The 13,441-nt window shown below is 39.3% G+C and overlaps 2 protein-coding genes across 2 annotated transcripts in view; one reads left to right on the top strand and one right to left on the bottom strand.

Annotated features, from left to right (window-relative positions):
- Window positions 1-9,272, top strand: part of LOC102296379 (germ cell-specific gene 1-like protein) — a 27,268-nt gene extending 17,996 nt beyond the window's left edge. Inside the window, exons 4-5 of the mRNA XM_005923769.3 lie at window positions 3,000-3,111; window positions 6,345-9,272. Of these exons, the coding sequence (XP_005923831.1) occupies window positions 3,000-3,111; window positions 6,345-6,645 (413 nt within the window). The 3' untranslated portion in view covers window positions 6,646-9,272. The remainder of the gene's footprint in view (window positions 1-2,999; window positions 3,112-6,344) is intronic.
- An 84-nt stretch (window positions 9,273-9,356) lies between these two features.
- The window catches only part of hs3st3l (heparan sulfate (glucosamine) 3-O-sulfotransferase 3-like), a 15,099-nt gene continuing 11,014 nt past the window's right edge, over window positions 9,357-13,441 (bottom strand). Inside the window, exons 2-3 of the mRNA XM_005923770.2 lie at window positions 11,406-11,635; window positions 9,357-10,918 (exon numbers count right to left, since the gene is read on the bottom strand). Of these exons, the coding sequence (XP_005923832.1) occupies window positions 10,530-10,918; window positions 11,406-11,635 (619 nt within the window). The 3' untranslated portion in view covers window positions 9,357-10,529. The remainder of the gene's footprint in view (window positions 10,919-11,405; window positions 11,636-13,441) is intronic.

The raw sequence follows: 13,441 nt of genomic DNA, 5'->3' as shown, positions 1-13,441 counted from the left end.
TGTGTGTGTGTGTGTGTGTGTGTGTGTGTTATTGTATTGCAATGACTCACACGTATCTTTGAGACGAATGTGACCCTGAGGACACTTTGACAAGGCAGTTTTGAGTCCTTTCATAGGTTGCTATATATAGTTCTGTCTGTGGATGTATTTTATCAAATTAATAATATCAGTATTATAGGAAGGCTGATATTAAAAGCTAATATTAGCTTTTTTGATAATCTGCTAGCGACAGCATTTATAATGGCCAATAAATGAAAATTTTAAACGCAAAAAAAGATGTAGGAGAAACACTCCAATCCACCAGGGGTCGATTGGGTGTTTTTAACAGTAAATTATAGGGAAATCTATTTTCCTGTCGTGTGTCTAAAAGAAAAAATATCGTCTGATATATCAGAATATTGGAATCATAAATCACCACATCTATATCATTGGGGTGCATTGCATCTGTGCTAGATGCTTTTCTGAGTGTTTACTGGTGTGCAGTTAGGATTAAAGGCAGGTGAGAATAAGGCAGTGCTGGGAGAAATTCAGCTCTACCCTCCTACCATTACCTGAGGTCTGAGGTCTGGGTTTCTCTGCTCCACTGCTGCCAACACAACCCAGCCACAGATAAGCAGCCAAAACTGGATGGATGAATGTTTCTACAAAATATGTTTTTCACCAGCGTGTTGCTGGTGTAACTCAACTGTTTGATTCAAATGTAGTGTAAAAATTACAATTAGTTAAAAACCTTTGTTGTTTTCCTTGTAAATTGCATATTGGCCTTGAGCTTAGCATGCCTAGCAACAGAAGCTTAAAGGGAACAGGGTTTAGGGAAAAATGAATTGTCTCTCTGTTTTCCCCTTGACTCTCGTGGTCTTCATCTCACAAACAGTGGCACGCTGAGATTGGCTGTAATTACCATATTTATGCCTTCGTTTCTTTCATTGCATTAGTTGATCCTATTCCCAAGCAGAAGCCTGCTTACGTGCAAAAGTAAATAACTCCACCAACACTGCTGTATTCTGAAATTTACTGCAAGATTTATTAGCAGCAGCAGCACTGTGGATGGTATTGTTTTCACCTCGTGAGTCAGCTTGTCATCATGGGAAATTGTGGGCCTGGATATACCTACTTTAGCAGGAGCTGCTCACAGAGGCTGCTTTGGGAGCAGTAGCTGTGCCATGTTTTCAAATAAAACGGTAAAATACACCCAGTTTATAATTAACTAATAGTTAATGAAAAATAGTACATTAATTACTCACTAACATAACAAAAAGCTCTCTTCAATGAATGGTTTAAAACACTGACAAAGTGCAGACACAAGGATGGCAAAAGTGAAAGGCAAAATTACTAGATACTAGTTAGGTCTGCTATAATATATGGTTGGAGATGGTGGCACTAACAAAAAGACAAAAGTGGGAGCTGGTGGTGGAGTTGAAGATGTTAAATTTTTCATTGGAAATGATGGACAAGATTAGAAATGAGTACATCAGACAGACAGTTTGGGATTCATGGATGTAGAGAAGGAGGATATGATGTGTTTGGTGTGACAGAGCGAATCTTATGAGCTTATGAGATGCACTCAGTGGCCACTTTGTTAAGGCAAAAATACTAATCCATCACTGTAACAGGGACCCAGTGGTTTCAGGTAAGTAGGCATGGTGAAGATGTCCTGCTGATATTCAAACCGAGCATCAGAATGGAGAAGAACGTTGACTTAAGTGGCTTTGACGGTGGGAGGCTTGTTGTTGCCAGGCAAGCTGGTCTGCCTGGCAACAACCTGGTCCTTTCAGAAACTTATGATCTACTGGGTGCTTCCCACATAATCACCTCCAGGGTGTACAGAGAATTGTCAGAAACTGGGAGAAAATGTGTTGTTGATGTCAGAGGTCAGAAGAGAATGCCAGAATACTTTGAGCTGATAAGAAAGCAACAAAGCTCCCTTCGTTACATCTGCAGTACGCAGAAGTGCATCTCTGAATGAACCAGGTGAAGCAGATGGGTGCAGCAGCAGAAGACCACACGATGTACCAGCTAAGAACAAGAAACAGTGGCACCTGCTGGGTCATAGGCTAGCCAAGATTGAACAACCGCATGTGATTTAAATGCCGCAGCTTATGTAATATTTTTTAAAAACTTTTTTATCAGAGTTCTCCGTGTTGTTCCCAGTTCCTTGGTGCACTGTTACTTCTTCTGGTTATTAAGGAATAAATGAGAAAATAATAATGCAGTAAACAAAGAAAAGTTGGTACACCTGAAAGTTGCATTTCACTGTTTATTTCTCACAGTTTTATTTTTATTTTGTGCTCCACTTGGACTTTTCTGAATGATTTTTCAGCTGTTAGTGAAGTCTTGTCTATTTTTCTTTATGTATTTATTTCGTTTTAAGAATGTGTGAAATGAGTAAAGAAACAGAGAATCAGTGCCTAGTCTGGCCACATAGTTAGAATTTCAGCTCCTGTAATATTTCTCTCTGTATGTGATCATTTGCCAACCCTAAAAGAAATACATTCTGTAGATAGCAGCACTACTCGGTGTGACTCGCTTAAACAGTGACTCACTGTAGCTCAGTACCCCTTGCAGTAAAATGAATAGTGAAGGAAGCATGCAGATTCAGCAAATACAGAGTATGACTAATCAGTCCATGTGACAGTGTTATTGAATTATTAGACCATTAATACTCATTTTTAATAATATTTTAGTTAGTTCTGTGGTTTCATATCCTGGGATTGGTCAAAGGATATGTTAAATAGCTGAGAGGTAGTTAGAGAAAATTCTTCTGCTCTATTTTTTTATTGCGTTCTTAGCTATTACACAAAGTTTAACTTTGTGTAATAGCAGTGTTTGACATGTATATGGTTGCAAACAGCTGCTCGTGTATGCGTCGTCATGTGTTACATTGTGCAATACTGCCATCAAGTGGTGGCTATCAAGAAATACACTTAGCAGGTTCTTTGGCTGCCAGTGTGGGTAAATCTTATTGATTTATCAGTGTTTGTGTACGTGTGTGTGTCCAGGTCTGTTGGGGATGGTAGCCCACATGATGTTCACCACAGCCTTCCAGCTGACAGTCAGTCTGGGCCCAGAGGACTGGAAACCTCAGACGTGGGACTACAGCTGGTCATACATGTGAGTGATGTTGGTTCTTTTTATTTTGCTCCCAAGCAGCCAGACATTCGTGTCATTTTTAAAGTGCTCTTGAACAATAATTCTCCAGGCTTTCTGGAAGTCTTTCAAAGTTTTTGTTCGGACATAAAATCTAAAAATCAACAAGGTTTGTGAGTCACTCCAAGCCGAGTTTGGAGAATTTTTCTGAGTATTAAATTCTGACGTCTTTTTTAAATTTATTTGTAGCAAAATCGGTGAACTGACTGTAACTCAACAATGATTCCTTCTAATCATAGTTTTGTACAGATAGCACATCTATAAATTACACATTGTCATGCAGCCATGTGCAACACCATGTGTAAGGACATAACTGCAAGATGTTTTTTGCATGAAACTCCTTTTCTGTCCCATTTAGGATTTGAACATTTATGTTCTGCTCACTGCCAAATGCATGAGCTTGTTAAACTTCAAACATGAGCTTTTACAGGGGCGGTTTTTTGTGTTCCTGTGCCTCCTGGTACAGTAAATTGTCCACAAATTATGCCTTGCTTCAATGCAATTTTAACAGTTTGCAAAGCCATCTGTGGGCCAGACTGAACCTTTCAGCACCTCAGTTGTAGCCTACTTTTCAGTCTTTTCATCTGCTGCAATCACAGGTCCAAAAACTGAGCTTGTTAAGTGGATAAAGGAAAAAGCCCACTCTACAAGATAGCTTAGTCTTTTCTCTTTGTGTCTCCTGTGCTGTTGCTCTCAGCCTACTTTTCTGTATTTCTCCTTATCCTGCTCCCTCCCATTACAGTCTTTGTAGTAATTTCTTTCTTATCCCACTGTTTCACCACTTGGCCCTTTGAGTCCTCACTTGTTTGTTCTCCCAAAGCATTGAAACGATTTGGTAAAATGTTCTATACATTGGTTATTTCATCTTTGATCAATTTAAATTGCACAAGAACAGCAGAAATATGTAATACTTCGTTTAACCATGCATTGCAGTTCTTTTCTCAACTTTTGTTTGCTTTGTGCTAAACTTGGAGCCCAGCTGATACTGAATTTTAAATCACTGAGTACTGGTATCAGTATTCAGTGATTCGAAAGGCAAACATTTCAACAGATTAGCCAATATCTTTTTCTTTTTCTGTGTTGCTAGTGGGAAAGCTTGTATTTATCAATCACTATAAATACTAATGTTGATAAATCAGCACACAGATAATACTGGCCAGTAACATCAGCCTGACAACAAATGGGTTTGGCTCTAGTTAAACCTCATCAGTTCAATGTTTATTCCTTGTTAAACTAACAATTATGCCTGAATAAAGCAGACAGGTTTGCAGGGCTTTTGTGATGAATCAGCGCCACCAGGAGGACAATTCCTCCTTCACATTGGCTGGACTTTTATTCTGCAAAAACACGATGAAAGCACATAGAAAGTTCTTTATCAGCATAGTACATCATTTCTGATGGTTATTTAATATAGAAAAAAAGAATCTTACTCATAAATATCATAATTTATGCATTCTTGTAAATTTGGGATCAAATCAATAAATTACAAAGAAAAGAGAGTCAGTTTTTGGAAGCCACCATCTTGCACCGCCGTCTTGAATACAGCAGACACAGTAGCATAATAGTGTTTTATGTTCATGGCTTGAGATATACGTTGTATGCCTTATACGTTACCTTTAATTAGAAGATCATAAACAGCTCTTTTAAGATCCAGCTATTTAGCATTAGTACATGTATACTCTTATCATTTCCTTCTCATTATGCCTCTGTCCTCCTCCTCTGCTTTTGTCTCTTCCTCATTTCCACCTCATCCTCTTCCTCTTTACCTCAAGCTTCATCTCCTCAACTGAAGTCGGGGCTCTAACACATGAAAAGGTTCATAAATATGCTTATTTAGTCTCAATATTGTCGCAATTACTTACTCACCATCTCAATGAGCTGAACAAAAACAGCAGCTGGTTTTAAGCTAATATTGTGCCAGCTAGTGTGCCAGACAGCTGAGCTAAACAATAGAATGACACCCTACACTTACTGCAGATGACCAGCAGTCCTACAGAGTTTTCTGTCCTACAGTGGCCAGTGTAGCTGAGATTTATGAACAGGATTCAGTCGACTGCAGTCTGCAGTCTTTTGACATCTATCGGGGTGGCTGTAGCTCAGGCAGTAGAGCAGCACACCTACTAATTAGAAGGTTGTTGGTTTGATCCCTGTCTGTTCCAGTGCTAAAAGTGCTAACCTGAAGTTGCTCTCTGATGCATCCATTCAGACTGTGAATGTTTGATAAAAGGCACCTGCAGGAATGAGGCAAGTTGTGTGAAGCGCTTAAAGTAGAAAAGTGCGATATAAGCACCAGTCCGTCTACTGGTGAGATTGTACATACTGCACCTGTTCCTGATTGCCCTTCCCTCCTTGTATTTAATCTGTATCTATAAACATGGTTTTTGTGAGGTAGCCATTGTTGTATATGCAATGCTTTCTCTTACTGACTCACCTCCCTGTACCAGAAAACCCATTCGTTATGCTAAAAAGTTCATAGTGTGCTGTCATTAAAACAGATTTAGATGGTCTTTTAGTCTATAAAGCTGTAAATAGCAACTTTTAAACAATAGTGCACATGTAATATGCTGCTGTAAAATTCATAACTTTAATATTAGAAAGTAATCTAAACAGGCGTGTATATCTTTTTAGCTATTGTTTGTCTTCTGATCCCTAATCAAAGCCACCCCTTTGTTTACTTGTCAAATAATTATTATTACTTGATCGTGACAAAAAAAATTACCTTGACAGCATTTTATGTTGTCACAAAGTAACTGTTTTCCCAAGATATCAAAATAATATGACAACCTGTTTTCAGTAGTCTGAATTTTGGAGGAAAGAGGCTTTTTGTGCTTTGATCATTAAATAAAAGAGACTTTCTATCAAGATAAAGTTTTCAAAATCATATTTTCATGTTTCTATGAATGTTTTCACTTGAGGATGCATTTGTCATACCTAGTCTGCTATCAGTATTTAACCTCTTAAGCCCCAACGCCCCCTGATACGGGGGCGAAAGGTAGGCTTGGGGCTTAAGAGGTTAAAGTAAGGAAGTGGAGGTGCCAGAGTTGAAGAATGTGACATTTTTATCGGGAGTGGCCACGATTTAAATGTTAGTATATCAAAGGATTAGCTCAGGTTCTGTAAAGGATAGAAAACTGAACAAAGGGTGTTGAATATGGAGCAAATGAAGGAGTTCATGGTGTTTTCGTTTCTTTCCTTAGTTTGGCATGGAGCTCCTTCACGGCCTGCATGGCATCCTCAGTCACCACCATCAACCGCTACACCAAAACCATCCTGGAGTTCAAGCACAAGCGCAGGAACATTGAGAAGAACCTGAAGATCAAGCAGAAGCTGTTGGAGCTGGACTCTCCGGAGCAGGTGTGGGACATGTACATCAGCTCTGTGCCGAGCACTGCCGAGGAACTGCTCGACCTGTCGTCAGATGGACGCAAGCTGTCCAACACCTCCATCTTCTTAGACCTCAATGACCTGCCAGATCCACAGGGAGAGGAATACTGCTAGACAAGCAGCGTGTAGCATTTTGAAACACGATTCTGTCACTGTCATGTCCAGTGTCTTACAAGGATGTAAATACTTTAAGGATAATGAGATCATGATTGAGACCTCTGGGGATTTTAAGTGATTAGCCAAAATGTTCAACATTTAGCATCGTAAATCACAGCACTAATTTGGAAGCATATTTCTGGTCACCTGATAAACATAACTCTTGTTTGGTCTTCACCATTCCTGAGAACTACAACAGGATGTTTAATTTCAGGTTTTTCACTGTGTTCAACAGATACTTGCTGACGGGTGATGACAGCCATGAACCCAAAACCATAAAAGCACAGCAGGATGTTACATATTTTCAGCATAATAACTTCATATTTAAGGCAGAAGATTTAAAGGTTTGGGGGTTTTTTACACATCCTTAAAAAAAATCCAGTTTTAGTTTTATATTCATGCGTCATTAGCAAGGTTACAACAATTATTGTTATTAGCAGGAAGACTATTTACCTTACTTTGAATAAAAAGTCAATTAAAAAAAACTAACTTGCATTTTCAGATCATCATATCATCTTTTGTTAGAAAATAATTTAGCCCTTCACAAAAAGCAGGGAAGGTATTTACTCGGAACTTATTCTGTATATTTGTGTAGTGATAAAACAACAAAAAGATCTGAAAAATAAGCTTTTCACCATTTAAATGATGGTCAAACCTGATCTGCTGTGGCACAGCATATCAACAAATATACTGTCAATATACAGTAAATGTACCATTGAAGCTAATTACACTACTGTAAAATTCAAAATGAAGGTTTGCCGTCTCCTCAGCAATGATCTCAGTGATCACAGTGATTGTTTATTACCTCAGAACTCATCAAATGTACATGGAAATTTGATTTGGAAACTTATCCTGATTCTGATAAAAGTCAGAACATGATATATAAAAGACTCTACAGGGACCCAGTTGGTTCAGGCCAACTGTTTAAAGCTAATCAAGCCTCCTATAACCTACATAGCTGTCCCGTTAAAACTGGGTTATAGCCTTATCCAGATTTCTGAAACCAAAACATATACAAAACATAACTGGGATACTTCTGCATGCACCGATGCTCAAGTGGTACATGTAGCTCCTTCCATGTCTAGTACTTCTAGTCGCTGAGCCCACCACAGTCGTTCTTCCCCGTTCATAAAAGATAGACATACCCATCATAATGTTTTGAAATCCTAAGTGTTTTGGCCGTCTCCATCAGGGGGCATAACAAGCATGGTTCAGATCTGATGAGAACCTGAAGACACTGGATGAAGGTTAGCTGTGCACCAAAGCATATAAATATCATCATCTATTGAAACTAGCAACATTACAGAAATGTTTGCTCTAGTTGTAAATCATCTGAGAAATAGGATACATTTTTCTCATTGGCTGTACAGAGGCCACTCTTCAGTCGTTCTTATTTTCCATGTAGGAGTCACCCCATGGTGGCCGTTAGCATAAATGAGAATAGGTGAAGCTGAGGAACCTAACAAAAGCCAAGAGAAAAGCTCCATAGAAAGGACAGTGATCTGATCACTTCTCCAACATCTCCAATTAGTTCAGTGAGGCGTAAAGAGTCTTGGGTTGCTGAATTTTAAAGTTTAACTATTGATGAAGGTGTACAAAGTTGCTAAAGCTGCGTGTGTCCATGACTCACTCAGCTGTAAATAGACATTGCTGGACCGACAGTATCCATATATTGATACACTGCCTCACACCTAACCAAACATGTAAACCAAATGGGATTTAGTGGCATCAAACACACTGCATTAGGTCTTTAGAACCGAGAAGTACGACCACGATCGAGGAACTGTAGCAGCATTGCTCTGTCTAACACATGGAAACAAAAGATGATTTTAAGGTGTATAGCAAGAAGGTTCTGGGGGTGGAGGATGCCTGCAGGCCACGCTGAGTGCCTTTACTTCCAGCAGCATGCCTCCGCTCACGCAGCATGCTCTGTGCTCACAACATATGAATAAGGGCAGTGGTGTTTCTCTGAAAAAGTGACTGCTTTAGAGGAGACATGTAGCTGTCTGTGCAAACTGCCAAAACCCATCAGCGAGAGAACCGCGCGTCTTTTGAAGCTCTCTGTGTTAATATTTACTTGATGATGGGGGTGTTTTTCTTGTATTGACACACTGGGATTGTTGCTACTTACAGTCATTTAAGTGCATTTCAAAGTATATCTTTGCGTACCTTATTTATTTGTTCAGTTTAAAGTGAAATGTAAACGTAGATGACTTGACAGCTTATTCTTCTTGAGTTTAAATTATCTTTGGCTCTCCTGGGTTGCAGTATACGCTGAAGCATGGATTGTTGTGTTTTTACGAGTATGTCATGACTTATTTACAGTGGCATTTTTTGTGCAGTGTTCATTAGTTGCTTTTTTGTGGATAATTGTTTTAAGCTTAATATGTTAATATGAATAATACGTTTTTATGAAAAGATTTAATTTGAGGCAATCAAGGAGCATATGTGATAATAAAGAAGTTGTTTTTATCATATTTTCTGCTGGGCTTTAACCCCACAGTTCCTTGCTTTCACCACAAGATGGCGGTGTTGCCTACCTTTGAAATTAGCAGAAATTGGCGAGCCAACGCTGCCCCCATACACACGCACACATAAAGATGTTTTTTAATCAAAAGATTGACCCCAGTCACCCTTGTAGTCCAACTCAGTAACCACACTCGTGAGTGTTCAGACATTAAAGTATTGTTTCACTTTATTACAGATACCACCAGACTTTTTGAATCTTACCGCCGAGGCAATCTGCAGCCTTTACATTTGCAAAGCAATTGCACGAATGCCATTCAATAGAAATTCAATCATTTGTCATTCGAGCTCAGTAAGAGCTTATAGCAACAGAAAACAATGAGCAAGAAGAGCTGTGGGAAAGAAATCTTTGCTGAAAAATAGGTGTCTTTTTTATGCTTTCATACAAGTGCAAATACATGCAAACTGAAAACTGACAACCCTGTAAGCAGAAGCGGAAAAGCTTCGTACATCAAAGTCCACTGAAATGGCTCATCGACGGGTCGAACCTCTGTGCATTCATTTAACTTGTCTTGTTTCTGTTGTCCTCCAGTGGTTCCCTTTACCTTGTTCAAGGTGCAGCACAGGATGCTGGTTTTGCAGCGGGATACGAACTTAAATCCTTCACATAAATGTGCCAAGCGGCAAGCGATCCACACCGCTTCCCCTACATCCATTTATCCGCATTCATTATTCAAGAATACAAAACCACTCAGTCAAATCTGAGCTCATACAAAGATTCTCTTGCTCACCCTTCTGCTGCTCGCCGCATGAAAGATTCATCCCACTTTATTTCAGAAACAATGCTTGGAGGATGGTGCTCAACATGTAGGCACTGATTGCTCTTAAATTCTTAACCAGCAAGATTAGAAAACAAACAGGTCGAAAGAGAAAGTTATGGAAATTGAGGAGGGTGAAAATGCATCAGATCTTGAGTTCCTTGTACAGTCTACTGAGCACCGGGATTGAACTGCAGAGACACTAAAAGCTACAGTGTTTTCACTGTTCTACAATTATACAGCCACAACTTACAGCAACCACATTCTCATGACCACCTTTACACATAAATGTTAACCACTTTGAGCAATCTGTCGTATAGAAAAAGACACGGCTGTCTTTCAAACATAAGGTGATTGATTGGTAGAGTTGAATGGATTGACACAGGGTTTTTATTAACAAAGTCTCTGCAATGCTGCTTGGCTGGTCGTAAGCAGATAACTGTCTCTCTCTTCTGCACTCTGAGTCGCTGCATTTGTCTCAATCAGATGGCATGTTAGCACAGGCGTCTATTCAAAACAGTGCCAACAAAAAGCCCCAAATTCCACCCCGTCAAAGGGTCACTGCCATCCAAAATCCTGTCCTGCCATCTGATAGAAGCGCTGGTTGTGAGGCTTGTAGAAATCCCTCAGTCTCTGAATCACCTCTGGGTTGATGGAGGCGTGCGTCCTCCCTTTTGTCTTGCCCAGGCAGTGCGGTTTACTACTTCCCTCCGGCTTCTTGAGGCACGGGAAGCCTTTAGTTTTGTTGAAGTAGAAGTGCTTGTCTGTGACAATCCTCTGGAGGCCCAGAAAGTCCTGGACTTTGCCCAGTTCCCCGGCTGGGTCTGAGATGAGCCTTTCCCCGCTGACCAGATGGATCTGATTTCTGGGGAACCAGGCCAGCCAACGCTCCATGTGTTGGGCATACAGACCGATCCACAGCGGGCTCCACAGAGAGTCGATCTGACCTAGAGACAAAGGCATGGGAGGCAAAGAGAGCAATACATGTGATTTATGTCATCTTTACTCCTAGATAAGGATGGTCAGATGATGAGGATTTCGCCCACTGTGTTCACTTTTTGACCCCACACCAATCATCTATATCACTAGAACCAAGATGAATGCTGATATCTTGTAAACACCAAGCATCCTAAGCTCCTAGTAAGGAAACAGGAAACTTCTCATTGTCAAAATGTTGGATGTAAAACACTTTGGCAGGTGTAAATAAATGCTAATTGTTACAACTATTAAATGCAGCTTGTGGCAGCATTTGCAAATGCCTACAGATAGTGGAGCTGTCTGGAAATTAAACTAATCTCTGGCTCATAAAGTTAGAGATGCTATGCATAGCTGACTTAATACTGGGCAAACTGAAAAAAAAAAACATAATAGAAAAAAATGAAAACATCTTCATGAGAAGTACAATCAAATCCTTGCATTTAGTTGTATCTGTACCTGTGGTTTGGTTCTTGAAGGCTAGACTCTCAAAGGCAGGGATGTTTGGGGTCTTGGAGATGATCTGTGTGTAGTCAGATATGGCTCGGGTCACAGGGTCACGGACGACTACGATCAGCTTCACATCTTTAGACATGGCATGGACTCGCGCTGGTGTTTCCACGGTAACAAAGTAACGAGGCGTCTTCTCCATAACAATCTGGCCATCCAGGGCTTTAGGCATTATACTTCTGCACATGAAAGTAAGCAGATGAATTTACACAAGTCAGAAACATAAATCCTTGCAAAAGATTGAGGCTGGTATGAAATGCGTGTATATGGAGGAACTACTCCACTGGAAAAATGATGGATCGATGTTTTTAATGTTAGTACATTTTCTTCATTATCCACCATGTGAGATTTTGTCTAACATGTGAATATTTAAAGAGTAAAAATAAAGGTTTTAAATGACTAGTTCAGCATTTGAAATTATATCCTGAAAACATGTATCTGCACATATGGATACATATAGGTATTTTCTTGAAAAGTAATCACAGTAATCACAAAGGTCTCTACACATTCCCTCATATGACCCTATTAATCATTTTGACACACATCACATCAGAGTATCCCAGCAAGATTTCTTCTGTGAACCAGACAAAGAGGCAGGTACGTAAAACAAATTTCCTTGAATGCATCTCACTCTGTTCACCTCCACCTCCGCAGCAGAAGCCCAGCAGATGGGACTCATTTAGAGATAAAAGACTCCAGAGGCCCCAAAGGACTGTCTGGGGATTCAGGGACATCTGCTAACACACCTGCCACACACCTGACTGGCTGACCAAACACAAGCAGCCACAGTGGAACGATCATAAGCAGCTCTGAATCAGCATTTCAGCTGGTGTTACGTTGTAAGCTAAAGAGCTGATTCTAAATAGGTAGTTAAGGCAAACACAGGGTTTCAGCGTATTTAGGAAAACCTCATTTGTTTCCAAAAGGACCCCAATGGACAAGGTGTCCTGTTATAATTTAATCTTTGCATGAAATGTAAAGACAGCCTCTCTATATTTGATGATACTGAATATTAGTAGACCTTAAATGGTCTCATTTAGCAGTAAGATGACTGACAGCCAGTTTCCATGATAAAAACATCACAACAAATTTGGCAAAGATAAAAATGATTTAACCTTTTTATGTGTTTTTATTTCCATTATCAATTATTCAGTTAGTTATTTTGGGCACCTTTGAGAAATAGAACAGCCAATCAGACAAAAGCTGTTTTAAAGCTAAAAAGGCTTGTTTCAGATAAGGGATGAACTAAGAGACAGTAAATTAGGATCATTTTGAAATGATGATGCAAAGCTACTCAAGAAGAATCTGAGAATAAAAATGTAAAAAATAGAAACAGATTTATTAGAAATAATAATAAAAAAATAGATAAATAATAATAAATAAATAAATAGAAATAAATAATAAATAAAGATGGGAAGTTGTTATGGCTAATCCTACTGTATATCACCTTAAATTAGGATTCTGTATTCTCTTAACAAAACTTTTCTTGTAGCTTTAGTTGAGATTCAGAATGAAGAATTATGTTCATAATTTGACTGCTACTAATATCCACAATGCTATTATGTGCTATATAATTTAGGCATATAGGATCACTGGCTGCTTTTAAATGCTTTGCTACATACACCAGATTCATGTCATGTCATAAATGTCACTAACACTGTAAACCTGTTTAGTGATGGTATTCAGAAAAACTAAAATGCTCCACAGAACTTTTGGAAACTGGTCGTAATTTTCTGCTTCTGACGTTTGTACCTATTAAAAAGGAGTTCTTTGTTCCCACTGTTGCCAAATCCTTAAGTAATATTCTAATTGATGTGTTTCTGTCACTGGTTCATCCCTCTCTGTCAAAATGGAAACATATCATAAGTAATAAGGTATCTTCACTGTGTGTGTGTGTGTGTGTGTGTGTGTGTGTGTGTGTGTGTGTGTGTGTGTGTGTGTGTGTGTGTGTGTGTCAGCATAAATTTGCAAAATAAACGCAACCG

This window comes from Haplochromis burtoni, unplaced genomic scaffold (assembly GCF_018398535.1).
Source record: "Haplochromis burtoni strain Fernald_Lab_line unplaced genomic scaffold, NCSU_Asbu1 Contig_71, whole genome shotgun sequence".
Classification (NCBI taxonomy): Eukaryota; Metazoa; Chordata; class Actinopteri; order Cichliformes; family Cichlidae; genus Haplochromis; species Haplochromis burtoni.
Note: the sequence above shows the minus strand (reverse complement) of the source record. Positions and strands in the feature narration are given on the sequence as shown.